The sequence below is a fragment of the Oncorhynchus masou genome, chromosome 5 (assembly GCF_036934945.1).
Source record: "Oncorhynchus masou masou isolate Uvic2021 chromosome 5, UVic_Omas_1.1, whole genome shotgun sequence".
Lineage (NCBI taxonomy): Eukaryota > Metazoa > Chordata > Actinopteri > Salmoniformes > Salmonidae > Oncorhynchus > Oncorhynchus masou.
Window position 1 is genome coordinate 81,957,881 of NC_088216.1, and position 15,220 is coordinate 81,973,100.

The 15,220-nt window shown below is 43.0% G+C and overlaps 1 protein-coding gene across 2 annotated transcripts in view; it reads right to left on the bottom strand.

Moving 5' to 3' along the window:
* Window positions 1-15,220, bottom strand: part of LOC135540380 (rho GTPase-activating protein 40-like) — a 41,811-nt gene that overhangs the window by 21,658 nt on the left and 4,933 nt on the right. Inside the window, exons 1-5 of one of the 2 annotated variants that reach the window (XM_064966989.1) lie at window positions 13,245-13,598; window positions 9,395-9,621; window positions 7,965-8,221; window positions 2,254-2,395; window positions 600-760 (exon numbers count right to left, since the gene is read on the bottom strand). In XM_064966989.1, the coding sequence (XP_064823061.1) occupies window positions 600-760; window positions 2,254-2,395; window positions 7,965-8,221; window positions 9,395-9,621; window positions 13,245-13,402 (945 nt within the window). In that variant the 5' untranslated portion in view covers window positions 13,403-13,598. Of the gene's footprint in view, window positions 1-599; window positions 761-2,253; window positions 2,396-7,964; window positions 8,222-9,394; window positions 9,622-13,244; window positions 13,599-15,220 lie in introns of those variants that run through there. The other variant, XM_064966990.1, reaches the window with a different exon arrangement.

Sequence of the window (15,220 nt, forward strand, 5' to 3'; positions counted from 1 at the left end):
GAGTCCCTAACACTGTTATCTAACCTGCTGTACAGGGTCCCAGTCTGAGTCCCTAACACTGTTATCTAAACTACAGTACAGGGTCCCAGTCTGAGTCCCTAACACTGTTATCTAACCTACAGTACAGGGTCCCAGTCTGAGTCCCTAACACTGTTATCTAACCTACAGTACAGGGTCCCAGTCTGAGTCCCTAACACTGTTATCTAAACTACAGTACAGGGTCCCAGTCTGAGTCCCTAACACTGTTATCTAACCTACAGTACAGGGTCCCAGTCTGAGTCCTAACACTGTTATCTAACCGCTGTACAGGGTCCCAGTCTGAGTCCCTAACACTGTTATCTAACCTACAGTACAGGGTCCCAGTCTGAGTCCCTAACACTGTTATCTAACCTACAGTACAGGGTCCCAGTCTGAGTCCCTAACACTGTTATCTAACCTACAGTACAGGGTCCCAGTCTGAGTCCCTAACACTGTTATCTAACCTACTGTACAGGGTCCCAGTCTGAGTTGGTGTAGGAGGAGAGTTTTTCTGTTTTAATGCCTAAGATGATGTGTTCCACGCATTGCATGTGTACCGAGTGAGAGAGAGAGACTCTTACAGGAAGTGTGCCGTCCTCCTTCCTCTTGCAGCTGTTCTTTATCTGAGGCAGCTTAGCCTGTTTTAACAAGATGGCCGCCTGTTCGCAGTAGGCCACGTCTGTGATGAAAATCTCCTCTTTAGGGGCACCTCCATGCTTCTTCTGCTGGTCCAAGCTGACCCCTGACAAACAACATCAGGTTGATGTGTTAGTGTGCCTCATAGCAGTCATAATGGTTAGCATAATGTAGCTGTCTGAGGTAGTAAAACACAATGAAATGTTCGCTCATTAATGCTGACCCCAAAGGTGATCAGGCCGGTACATCACCGGGGCCAAGCTTCCTGCCATCCAGGACCTTAATACCAGGCGGTGTCAGAGGAAGGCCCTAAAAATTGTCAACGACTCCAACCATCCTAGTCATAGACTGTTCTCTGCTACCGCACGGCAAGCGGTAGCGGAGTGCCAAGTCTAGGTCCAAAAGGTTTTCGAAACAGCTTCTACCCCCAAGCCATAAGACTCCTGAACACCTAGTCCAAATGGATACCTAGGATACTTGCATTGCCCCCCCCCCCCCACGCTTCTGCTACTCTCTGCTACTCTCATCTCCCGTCTGGATTACTGCAACTCGCTGTTGGCTGGGCTCCCTGCCTGTGCCATTAAACCCCTACAACTCATCCAGAACACCGCAGCCCGTCTGGTGTTCAACCTTCCCAAGTTCTCTCACGTCACCCCGCTCCTCCGCTCTCTCCACTGGCTTCCAGTTGAAGCTCGCATCCGCTACAAGACCATGGTGCTTGCCTACGGAGCTGTGAGGGGAACGGCACCGCAGTACCTCCAGGCTCTGATCAGGCCCTACACCCAAACAAGGGCACTGCGTTCATCCACCTCTGGCCTGCTCGCCTCCCTACCACTGAGGAAGTACAGTTCCCGCTCAGCCCAGTCAAAATTGTTCGCTGCTCTGGCCCCCAATGGTGGAACAAACTCCCTCACGACGCCAGGACAGCGGAGTCAATCACCACCTTCCGGAGACACCTGAAACCCCACCTCTTCAAGGAATACCTAGGATAGGATAAAGCAATCCTTCTCCCCCCCTTAAATGATTTAGATGCACTATTGTAAAGTGGCTGTTCCACTGAGTTCAGAAGATGAATTCACCAATTTGTAAGTCGCTCTGGATAAGAGCGTCTGCTAAATGACTTAAATGTAAATGTAAATGTTATTTTGCATAGCCACTTTAACAACTCTACTCTTTAATTACTTGCTATTCTTATCGCTTACTTTTTGGGGGTTATTTTATTAAAACTGCTTTGTTGGTTAAGGGCTTGTAAGTAAGCATGTGACAAATGCAAATTGGATCTTTAATTAAGTTTAGTTCACCTTAGACCAGCTGGTCTGTGGGGTGCGAGTTCAGGATTCATCTGAACCAATCAAAAGAGAGGATGTACATACACACACACACACACACACACACACACACACACACACACACACACACACACACACACACACACACACACACACACACACACACACACACACACACACACACACACACACACACACACACACACACACACACACACACACACACACACACACACACACACACACACACACGATCAATGTATGTTATACTGTCAGGTACATATGGGGTAAAGATGTGGATAGCTGGTACCTTGTAGTGGTGTCTTGTTGATGGTCTCCATACTGTCGTCCGGTAGAGGTGATTTAGGCTCTGTAGGCTCAGAGTCTTGACACTCCGGTAGAGGTGATTTAGGCTCTGTAGGCTCAGAGTCTTGACACTCCGGTAGAGGTGTCTGAGTGGAGAGAAGAGAAGGAAACATGTCAACCAATCTATCACATTGATTGACAAAGCCATTTTTAACATCGCCAGTTTGTCGCAAAGTGCTTTTGCAGTAACACATCCTAGAACCCAAACAGCAAGCAAACATGTCTACCAACAGAGGTAGGACGAGCTCGAGTACAGTAACAGTTAGTCTCTTTACAGTGTCATGTCACTTCATGGTGTCTGATGACTAAAGAGAAGAATTGTTTTCTAGTGTTAAACAGCTGATAGGATCAGAGAAACACCTATTTTACTCCATCTCGGGAGCTCAGACGACAAAGAATGGCCTTTAAATGGGATGTCCTTTTATTCTGATAGGTCAACTGTCTTTATATAACTCCGGCATCAGTGAGAATAGAGGAATGAATACAGCGAAGGATATTATTTAAACCAAAGGGACTCTGGGAGATGTACTCTGTGTGGACTAGAGTAAACCTTTCATTGGATGTGTACTTGACTCAGCTGGCGTAAAACCATAGAACAAAAGCCTGAAAGCAAACACACAATTGTGTGTTGATGTATTTGTTTCGTTTCAGCTGCTCGAACAGGAAATCCATCCTGTTATCACAGGAAAAATAATATCTACGGACTGATTGCACCACTAAGAAGAGACAGTATGAAACAATGTGCAAAGGAAAAGGAAATCCTACAGAAAGAGACTACTAACATCGTGTCAGCAGTCAGTCTGACAGTAAGAGAGTACTAAACATTGTGTCAGTCTGACAGTAAGACAGTAAGACAGTACTAAACATTGTGTCCGTCTGACAGTAAGACAGTAAGACAGTACTAAACATTGTGTCAGCAGTCAGTCTGACAGTAAGACAGTAAGACAGTACTAAACATTGTGTCAGCAGTCAGTCTGACAGTAAGACAGTACTAAACATTGTGTCAGCAGTCAGTCTGACAGTAAGACAGTACTAAACATTGTGTCAGCAGTCAGTCTGACAGTAAGACAGTACTAAACATTGTGTCCGTTTGACAGTAAGACAGTAAGACAGTACTAAACATTGTGTCAGTCTGACAGTCTGACAGTACTAAACATTGTGTCAGTCTGACAGTAAGACAGTACTAAACATTGTGTCAGTCTGACAGTAAGACAGTACTAAACATTGTGTCAGTCTGACAGTAAGACAGTACTAAACATTGTGTCAGTCTGACAGTTAGACAGTACTAAACATTGTGTCAGTCTGACAGTCTGACAGTAAAACAGTACTAAACATTGTGTCAGTCTGACAGTCTGACAGTAAGTGTCAGTCTGACAGTAAGACAGTACTAAACATTGTGTCAGTCTGACAGTAAGACAGTACTAAACATTGTGTCAGTCTGACAGTAAGACAGTACTAAACATTGTGTCAGCAGTCAGTCTGACAGTAAGACAGTACTAAACATTGTGTCAGTCTGACAGTCTGACAGTAAGACAGTACTAAACATTGTGTCAGTCTGACAGTAAGACAGTACTAAACATTGTGTCAGTCTGACAGTAAGACAGTAAGACAGTACTAAACATTGTGTCAGTCTGACAGTAAGACAGTAAGACAGTACTAAACATTGTGTCAGTCTGACAGTAAGACAGTACTAAACATTGTGTCAGTCTGACAGTAAGACAGTAAGACAGTACTAAACATTGTGTCAGTCTGACAGTAAGACAGTACTGACAGTAAGTCTGACAGTAAGACAGTACTAAACATTGTGTCAGTCAGTCTGACAGTAAGACAGTACTAAACATTGTGTCAGTCTGACAGTAAGACAGTAAGACAGTACTAAACATTGTGTCAGCAGTCAGTCTGACAGTAAGACAGTACTAAACATTGTGTCAGTCTGACAGTAAGACAGTACTAAACATTGTGTCAGCAGTCAGTCTGACAGTAAGACAGTAAGACAGTACTAAACATTGTGTCAGCAGTCAGTCTGACAGTAAGACAGTACTAAACATTGTGTCAGTCTGACAGTAAGACAGTACTAAACATTGTGTCAGTCTGACAGTAAGACAGTAAGACAGTACTAAACATTGTGTCAGTCTGACAGTCTGACAGTAAGACAGTACTAAACATTGTGTCAGTCTGACAGTAAGACAGTACTAAACATTGTGTCAGTCTGACAGTAAGACAGTAAGACAGTACTAAACATTGTGTCAGTCTGACAGTAAGACAGTACTAAACATTGTGTCAGCAGTCAGTCTGACAGTAAGACAGTACTAAACATTGTGTCAGTCTGACAGTAAGACAGTAAGACAGTACTAAACATTGTGTCAGTCTGACAGTAAGACAGTACTAAACATTGTGTCAGCAGTCAGTCTGACAGTAAGACAGTACTAAACATTGTGTCAGCAGTCAGTCTGACAGTAAGACAGTACTAAACATTGTGTCAGTCTGACAGTAAGACAGTAAGACAGTACTAAACATTGTGTCAGGAGTCAGTCTGACAGTAAGACAGTACTAAACATTGTGTCAGTCTGACAGTAAGACAGTACTAAACATTGTGTCAGTCTGACAGTAAGACAGTACTAAACATTGTGTCAGCAGTCAGTCTGACAGTAAGACAGTACTAAACATTGTGTCAGTCTGACAGTCTGACAGTAAAACAGTACTAAACATTGTGTCAGTCTGACAGTCTGACAGTAAAACAGTACTAAACATTGTGTCAGTCTGACAGTAAGACAGTAAGACAGTACTAAACATTGTGTCAGTCTGACAGTAAGACAGTACTAAACATTGTGTCAGTCTGACAGTAAGACAGTAAGACAGTACTAAACATTGTGTCAGTCTGACAGTAAGACAGTACTAAACATTGTGTCAGTCTGACAGTAAGACAGTACTAAACATTGTGTCAGCAGTCAGTCTGACAGTAAGACAGTACTAAACATTGTGTCAGCAGTCAGTCTGACAGTAAGACAGTACTAAACATTGTGTCCGTTTGACAGTAAGACAGTAAGACAGTACAAAACATTGTGTCAGTCTGACAGTAAAACAGTACTAAACATTGTGTCAGTCTGACAGTCTGACAGTACTAAACATTGTGTCAGTCTGACAGTAAGACAGTACTAAACATTGTGTCAGTCTGACAGTAAGACAGTACTAAACATTGTGTCAGTCTGACAGTAAGACAGTACTAAACATTGTGTCAGTCTGACAGTAAGACAGTACTAAACATTGTGTCAGTCTGACAGTCTGACAGTAAGACAGTACTAAACATTGTGTCAGTCTGACAGTAAGACAGTAAGACAGTACTAAACATTGTGTCAGTCTGACAGTAAGACAGTAAGACAGTACTAAACATTGTGTCAGTCTGACAGTAAGACAGTAAAACAGTACTAAACATTGTGTCAGTCTGACAGTAAGACAGTAAGACAGTACTAAACATTGTGTCAGTCTGACAGTAAGACAGTACTAAACATTGTATCAGTCTGACAGTAAGACAGTACTAAACATTGTGTCAGCAGTCAGTCTGACAGTAAGACAGTACTAAACATTGTGTCAGCAGTCAGTCTGACAGTAAGACAGTAAGACAGTACTAAACATTGTGTCAGCAGTCAGTCTGACAGTAAGACAGTACTAAACATTGTGTCAGTCTGACAGTAAGACAGTACTAAACATTGTGTCAGCAGTCAGTCTGACAGTAAGACAGTAAGACAGTACTAAACATTGTGTCAGCAGTCAGTCTGACAGTAAGACAGTACTAAACATTATGTCAGTCTGACAGTAAGACAGTACTAAACATTGTGTCAGTCTGACAGTAAGACAGTAAGACAGTACTAAACATTGTGTCAGTCTGACAGTCTGACAGTAAGACAGTACTAAACATTGTGTCAGTCTGACAGTAAGACAGTACTAAACATTGTGTCAGTCTGACAGTAAGACAGTAAGACAGTACTAAACATTGTGTCAGTCTGACAGTAAGACAGTACTAAACATTGTGTCAGCAGTCAGTCTGACAGTAAGACAGTACTAAACATTGTGTCAGCAGTCAGTCTGACAGTAAGACAGTACTAAACATTGTGTCCGTTTGACAGTAAGACAGTAAGACAGTACAAAACATTGTGTCAGTCTGACAGTCTGACAGTAAAACAGTACTAAACATTGTGTCAGTCTGACAGTAAGACAGTACTAAACATTGTGTCAGTCTGACAGTAAGACAGTACTAAACATTGTGTCAGTCTGACAGTAAGACAGTACTAAACATTGTGTCAGTCTGACAGTAAGACAGTACTAAACATTGTGTCAGTCTGACAGTCTGACAGTAAAACAGTACTAAACATTGTGTCAGTCTGACAGTCTGACAGTAAAACAGTACTAAACATTGTGTCAGTCTGACAGTAAGACAGTAAGACAGTACTAAACATTGTGTCAGTCTGACAGTAAGACAGTAAGACAGTACTAAACATTGTGTCAGTCTGACAGTAAGACAGTACTAAACATTGTGTCAGTCTGACAGTAAGACAGTAAGACAGTACTAAACATTGTGTCAGTCTGACAGTAAGACAGTACTAAACATTGTATCAGTCTGACAGTAAGACAGTACTAAACATTGTGTCAGCAGTCAGTCTGACAGTAAGACAGTACTAAACATTGTGTCAGCAGTCAGTCTGACAGTAAGACAGTAAGACAGTACTAAACATTGTGTCAGCAGACAGTCTGACAGTAAGACAGTACTAAACATTGTGTCAGTCTGACAGTAAGACAGTACTAAACATTGTGTCAGCAGTCAGTCTGACAGTAAGACAGTAAGACAGTACTAAACATTGTGTCAGCAGTCAGTCTGACAGTAAGACAGTACTAAACATTGTGTCAGTCTGACAGTAAGACAGTACTAAACATTGTGTCAGTCTGACAGTAAGACAGTAAGACAGTACTAAACATTGTGTCAGTCTGACAGTCTGACAGTAAGACAGTACTAAACATTGTGTCAGTCTGACAGTAAGACAGTAAGACAGTACTAAACATTGTGTCAGTCTGACAGTAAGACAGTACTAAACATTGTGTCAGCAGTCAGTCTGACAGTAAGACAGTACTAAACATTGTGTCAGTCTGACAGTAAGACAGTAAGACAGTACTAAACATTGTGTCAGTCTGACAGTAAGACAGTACTAAACATTGTGTCCGTCTGACAGTCTGACAGTAAGACAGTACTAAACATTGTGTCAGTCTGACAGTAAGACAGTACTAAACATTGTGTCAGTCTGACAGTCTGACAGTAAGACAGTACTAAACATTGTGTCAGCAGTCAGTCTGACAGTAAGACAGTACTAAACATTGTGTCAGTCTGACAGTAAGACAGTAAGACAGTACTAAACATTGTGTCAGTCTGACAGTAAGACAGTACTAAACATTGTGTCAGTCTGACAGTAAGACAGTAAGACAGTACTAAACATTGTGTCCGTCTGACAGTAAGACAGTACTAAACATTGTGTCAGCAGTCAGTCTGACAGTAAGACAGTACTAAACATTGTGTCAGCAGTCAGTCTGACAGTAAGACAGTACTAAACATTGTGTCAGTCTGACAGTAAGACAGTAAGACAGTACTAAACATTGTGTCCGTCTGACCTGAGCAATAGAGGAGGGTGATGAGCTGAAGACGTCCCTGACGTCACGTGGGGGGTGTTTGCTCCTCTTCCTCAGGGACAGTGTGTAGGAGTCCAGTCTCCTCTGGACGGCAGCGGCCTGCGTACGGGTCAGAGTGGACAGCAGTATGGCCTGGTCAACATCCTGGTCCTCAGTGTCCCTGTCTCTGTCTGGTTTCTGCTGCCTGATCAGAGTGGAGAGACCGGCATCCTGCAGCCACCGCTCCTCCTGCTCCCCTTCTGGATCAACAACACAACTATTAAATAAACCCTTTTTAGTCATGACATCATACCTTCATCACAGAGCCTGTACAGAGTTCTCCCCAGGATATTTCACCAAGGTGCTGCTGATGAGTCATCAGGGGGAGGGCTGGGAGATTTAACACCTTCAAGAATAACCAATAAACTCGCAGACACTGTGATTGAATTAATACATTTAAATGAATTCATATTTAAATATTTTCCTATTTTTCCAGGAATTATCCTGGTAATTACATTTTTCAATGGTCAACATAACATGGACCATAGTTATGAGGGCCAGACGAGAGCAATTCCTGTAATTCACTGTGTGTGTGTGTGTGTGTGTGTGTGTGTGTGTGTGTGTGTGTGTGTGTGTGTGTGTGTGTGTGTGTGTGTGTGTGTGTGTGTGTGTGTGTGTGTGTGTGAAAAATATATATACTGTATATACAGTAACAGTCAAATGTTTGGACACACCTACTCATTCAAGGGGTTTTATTTATTTGATTTGTTTAACACTTTTTTGGTTACTACATGATTCCATATGTGTAATTTCATAGTTTTGATCTCTTCACTATTATTCTACAATGTAGAAAATAGTACAAATAAAAGTAAAACTCTTGAATGAGTAGGTGTGTCCAAACTTTTAAATGGTACTGTATATTTTATTTATTTTACATAGTGGCGCAGCTCAGTCTACAAGGTGGGGCAGTACAGCTCAGTCTACAAGGTGGGGCAGTACAGCTCAGTCTACAAGGTGGGGCAGTACAGCTCTTGCATTATTTGGGGAGAACCCTGCTTTACATACTCCTTACTTGTGTGTGTGTGTGTGTGTTTGTGTACTTTTGCACATGCATGTGACTGTTCACATTATACTGTTACCTGCAGTTATTTGCACCGCTGTGTAACGACAAAGACTGGATCTTACAGAGGGAAAGTACATTGTAACATTGCGGTTCTATACAGCACACACACACACACACACACACACACACACACACACACACACACACACACACACACACACACACACACACACATGGTTCAACGCAACACAACTCGCCAAAAAACGTCAGGCAACCCAATAACAACCAAATCTCACTGTTTACATTAAGACAATAGACTCATGCAGGTAATCGACTGACTTACACACAACTCCTCTGTCTCTGTTCTTACCTTCAGAGTGTCTGGAGTCTCGTCTGGCGCTGTCAGTGTCAAGGTCAGTGTATCCGCTTCCCTGGCTACGTATCGCCTCCACCTCGCTCCAGAAGGAGTCCAGACACAGTTTGTCAGGGTGCTGTTGTTGTTCCTGGTGGGATGCTGTACAATGTTCAGCTGCAGCTTGGTCCTGATATCTTGGCCTGGCCCAGGGCTCACCGTTCATCTCGGAGGAACTGGGGCTCCTGACAACCAGATAGACAGGAAGAAACAACAAAACATCCAAGATAAACGGAGATGGGAGAATAATAGAGAGACGAGGGATCCAGATTCCACAGAGATGGAGAGACAAAAGCTGGAGGAGGGATGCAGGGAGGGAGGGAGGGAAGGAGGCAGGGCCTGAGGGAGGAGATGGAGAGCGTGGACTGGATGGACACAAAGACTCCAGTTTCCATTGTTCTCAATAATACTGGCCCGGGAACGTGATAATGTGTGTGGCCAGTAGATGTCACTGTGGCGCTGTTTCCACCCAATTTCTCCCGGTTAAAATTTTTTTCAATCTAAATGAGATTAAAATAATCCATTGATTGTGGTTGCATAATATGGAACACACTGTTGACATAATGAACACCTTGACAAGTTCCATAGAAAATGTTATAACCTAATTTCCTAATAATCTAAGGATTCAGTATCCCAGTATCTCTACTTGCACATTCATCTTCTGCACATCTACCATTCCAGTGTTTAATTGCTATATTGCAATTACTTCGCCACTATGGCCTATTTATTGCCTTATCTCCCTTATCCTACCCCATTTGCACACGCTGTATATAGACTTTTTCTATTGTGTTATTGACTGTATGTTTGTTTATTCCATGTGTAATTCTGTGTTGTTGTATGTGTCGAACTGCTTTGCAGGTCGCAGTTGTAAATGAGAACTTGCTCTCAACTAGTTTACCTGGTTACATAAAGGTGAAATAAAATAAAAAAAATACAAAAAAAATCAGAGTTACATCCCTTGACTAATAATTGTGCCAGTCTGAAGTGCCTTACTATCCACGTTCTGTTAGTTTTGACTTGGGTCCAAATACCAAAACAGCTAGTCTGGTTTCCTCTCACAATGTCTCTTTGTGATTTCCTTTCACAGTTTGCACTGTATCTTCCTGTAGTTCTGTAACACAGTTTCTACTGTAGCTCAACCACACTGCACACTGCCCTAACCCATCTGGACAAGAGGAATACCTATGTGAGAATGCTGTTCATCGACTACAGCTCGGCATTTAACACCATAGTACCCTCCAAGCTCGTCATCAAGCTCGAGACCCTGGGTCTCAACCCCGCCCTGTGCAACTGGGTACTGGACTTCCTGACGGGCCGCCCCCAGGTGGTGAGGGTAGGCAACAACATCTCCACCCCGCTGATCCTCAACACTGGGGCCCCACAAGGGTGCGTTCTGAGCCCTCTCCTGTACTCCCTGTTCACCCACGACTGCATGGCCACGCACGCCTCCAACTCAATCATCAAGTTTGCGGACGACACAACAGTGGTAGGCTTGATCACCAACAACGACGAGACGGCCTACAGGGAGGAGGTGAGGGCCCTCGGAGTGTGGTGTCAGGAAAATAACCTCACACTCAACGTCAACAAAACTAAGGAGATGATTGTGGACTTCAGGAAACAGCAGAGGGAACACCCCCCTATCCACATCGATGGAACAGTAGTGGAGAGGGTAGTAAGTTTTAAGTTCCTCGGCACACACATCACAGACAAACTGAATTGGTCCACTCACACAGACAGCATCGTGAAGAAGGCGCAGCAGCGCCTCTTCAACCTCAGGAGGCTGAAGAAATTTGGCTTGCCACCAAAAGCACTCACAAACTTCTACAGATGCACAATCGAGAGCATCCTGGCGGGCTGTATCACCGCCTGGTACGGCAACTGCTCTGTTAAACAGCAACCATTAAAATTGAGTGGCTGCTGCCAACACACTGACTCAACTCCAGCCACTTTAATAATGGGAATTGATGGGAAATTATGTAAAATATATCACTAGCCACTTTAAACAATGCTACCTAATATAATGTTTACATACCCTACATTATTCATCTCATATGTATACGTATATACTGTACTCTATATCATCCACTGCATCTTTATGTAATACATGTATCACTAGCCACTTCAACTATGCCACTTTGTTTACATACTCATCTCATATGTATATACTGTACTCGATACCATCTACTGTATCTTGCCTATGCTGCTCTGTACCATCACTCATTCATATATCTTTAAGTACATATTCTTTATCCCCTTACACTTGTGTATAAGACAGTAGTTTTGGAATTGTTAGTTAGATTACTTGTTGGTTATTACTGCATTGTTGGAACTAGAAGCACAAGCATTTCGCTACACTCGCATTAACATCTGCTAACCATGTGTATGTGACAAATAAAATTTGATTTGATTTGATTTGAGCTTCCTGTAGTTTTGTTTCACAGTTTGTACTGTAGCTTCCTGTAGTTTTGTAACACAGTTTCTACTGTAGTTTCCAGTAGTTTTGTTTCACAGTTTCTACTATAGTTTCCTGTAGTTTTGTTTCACAGTTTACTGTAGTTTCCTGTAGTTTTGTAACACAGTTTCTACTGTAGCTTCCTGTAGTTTTGTTGCACAGTATCTACTGTAGTTTCCAAGTAGTTTTGTTTCATAGTTTCTACTGTAGTTTCCTGTAGTTTAGTTTGCAGTCAGTTATAGTGAGGTGGAAATGTTGAGGACCATTGATAAAACCATCTACTCATTCCTTTGACATGCTAAACGGGTCCAGCCGAGGCCTCTACAGGGCAGGGTGACTGACCGGTATTGCCCATTTCTGTGACCTGTTTAAAAAGCTCCTTAAAACAATGTGGAAATAAACAGATAATCCCTTGATATCAGAACAGGCTCACAGATCGACAACAGTCAAAACAACTGTTATAAATAAAACAAATAAAACAACTGTTATAGAACACATAAAACAACTGTTATAGAACACATAAAACAACTGTTATAGAACACATAAAACAACTGTTATAGAACAAATAAAACAACTGCTATAGAACACATAAAACAACTGTTATAGAACACATAAAACAACTGCTATAGAACACATAAAACAACTGTTATAGAACACATAAAACAACTGCTATAGTACACATAAAACAACTGTTATAGAACACATAAAACAACTGTTATAGAGATAAAACAACTGTTATAGAACACATAAAACAACTGCTATAGTACACATAAAACAACTGTTATAAAACAACTGCTATAGAACACATAAAACAACTGTTATAGAACACATAAAACAACTGTTATAGAACACATAAAACAACTGTTACAGAACACATAAAACAACTGTTATAGAACACATAAAACAATTGTTATAGAACACAAACAGAACATATAATATCAAACAAAAATGTTATGGTATTTAATGGTCACATAACCTTCCAGATAAAATCACAAGAACAGAATCAAGCCTCATAAATCACACAACATCTGCAGCACTGACACGCATGCCCCACAGAACTATGTCCTACAGACAAAATAGGCTCAGCAATGTACATAACCTGCTTCCACACTCAGTCAGTCAACCATAAGGAAACGACTGTTGATGAATTCTAACCCGTATTGATAGTGGGACAGTACTGTGCCATGGAGTTGGGCATACAGTATGTATAAGGGTTGCATAACTCAAAAAGTCACACAAATCTCTCATGATTTATTCTAGTCTGAGTGAAGCCTGTGATCTCAAGTGAAGAGCCTTCCCTAAGTCAGTAGTCAGCAGATCCAGAATCATATAGTCCAGTCCACTGGACCTACATACCTGTCGGCAACGTGGGAGGTTGATTTGGATCCCAGCCTACTGAAGGAGCTGTGGGTGGTTGGGAGCTTCAGCCTGGTCAGCCGTGTGTGGGGTAGAAAATGGCTGGTGGTGCTGGAGATAGGAGCGAGCCTGCACATTACCTCCTCTCTGTTTCCCATTCTCAATCAGTGCTTCAGGGCTTTTACGAGTCCTTAAGTAGCTCTCTTTTGTTTTCCACTCTCTCAAGTCAAAAATAAGATTCTAGTGCTCGAGGGCTTTTAACCGCAGAGTGCACGCTGTGTACATGTATGCAAGGTGACGGATGAAGGAATGTTGTGTTTGTGTGAGGTGACGGACGGACGGAGGAATGCTGTGTGTGTGTGATGGTGGCTAGTCATCAACACCAAGTTGTCCCCTTACTCTGAGGACACACCCTGTAATCCTGGTCTCTGGTTAAATCCTAGATCTGGCCTCCACAACCCACCTGACTGGAGAGGATAAGCAAAACTAATACATGTTAGTTTATTACACATTTATTTACTTATGGGTGGTCCCTAGACTCGAACCCTCTATTCTGCCACTGCAAGAGCTCAGAAGACTACATATACTGGCATGACATGGGTCCTCAGATCCTCAAAAAGTTTTACAGCTGCACCATCGAGAGCATCCTGACGGGTTGCATCACTGCCATCACTGCTCGGCCTCCGACCGCAAGGCACTACAGAGGGTAGTGCGTATAGCCCAGTACATCACCGGGGCCAAGCTTCCTGCCATCAAGGACCTCTACATCAGGCGGTGTCAGAGGAAGGCCCTAAAAATTGTCAAAAACTCCAGCCACCCGAGTCATAGACTGTTCTATGCCACGCTGCTGCTACTCTGTTATTATCTATGCATAGCCACTTTAATAACTCTACCTACATGTACATATTACCTTAATTACCTCGACACCGGTGCCCCCGCACATTGACACATTGACTCTGTACCGGTACCCCCTGTTTATAGCCTCCACATTGTCTCTGTACCGGTACTGCCTGTATATAGCCTCCACATTGACTCTGTACCGGTACCCCCTGTATATAGCCTCCACATTGACTCTGTACCAGTACCCCCTGTATATAGCCTCCACATTGACTCTGTACCGGTACCCCCTGTATATAGCCTCCACATTGACTCAGTACCGGTACCCCCTGTATATAGCCTCCACATTGACTCAGTACCGGTACCCCCTGTATAATCTCCACATTGACTCTGTACCGGTACCCCCTGTATATAGCCTCCACATTGACTCAGTACCGGTACCCCCTGTATATAGCCTCCACATTGACTATGTACCAGTACCCCCTGTATATAGCCTCCACATTGACTCTGTACCGGTACCCCCTGTATATAGCCTCCACATTGACTCTGTACCAGTACCCCCTGTATATAGCCTCCACATTGACTCTGTACCAGTACAGCCTGTATATAGCCTCCACATTGACTCTGTACCGGTACCCCCTGTATATAGCCTCCACATTGACTCTGTACCGGTACCTCCTGTATATAGCCTCCACATTGACTCTGTACCAGTACCCCCTGTATATAGCCTCCACATTGACTCTGTACCGGTACCCCCTGTATATAGCCTCCACATTGACTCTGTACCGGTACCCCCTGTATATAGCCTCCACATTGACTCTGTACCGGTACCTCCTGTATATAGCCTCCACATTGACTCTGTACCGGTACCTCCTGTATATAGCCTCCACATTGACTCTGTACCGTAATACCCTGTATATAGCCTCCACATTGACTCTGTACCGGTACCCCCTGTATATTGTCTCCACATTGACTCTGTACCGTAATACCCTGTATATAGCCTCCACATTGACTCTGTACCGGTACCCCCTGTATATAACCTCCACATTGACTCTGTACCGGTACCACCTGTATATAGCCTCCACATTGACTCTGTACCGGTACCCCCTGTATATAACCTCCACATTGACTCTGTACCG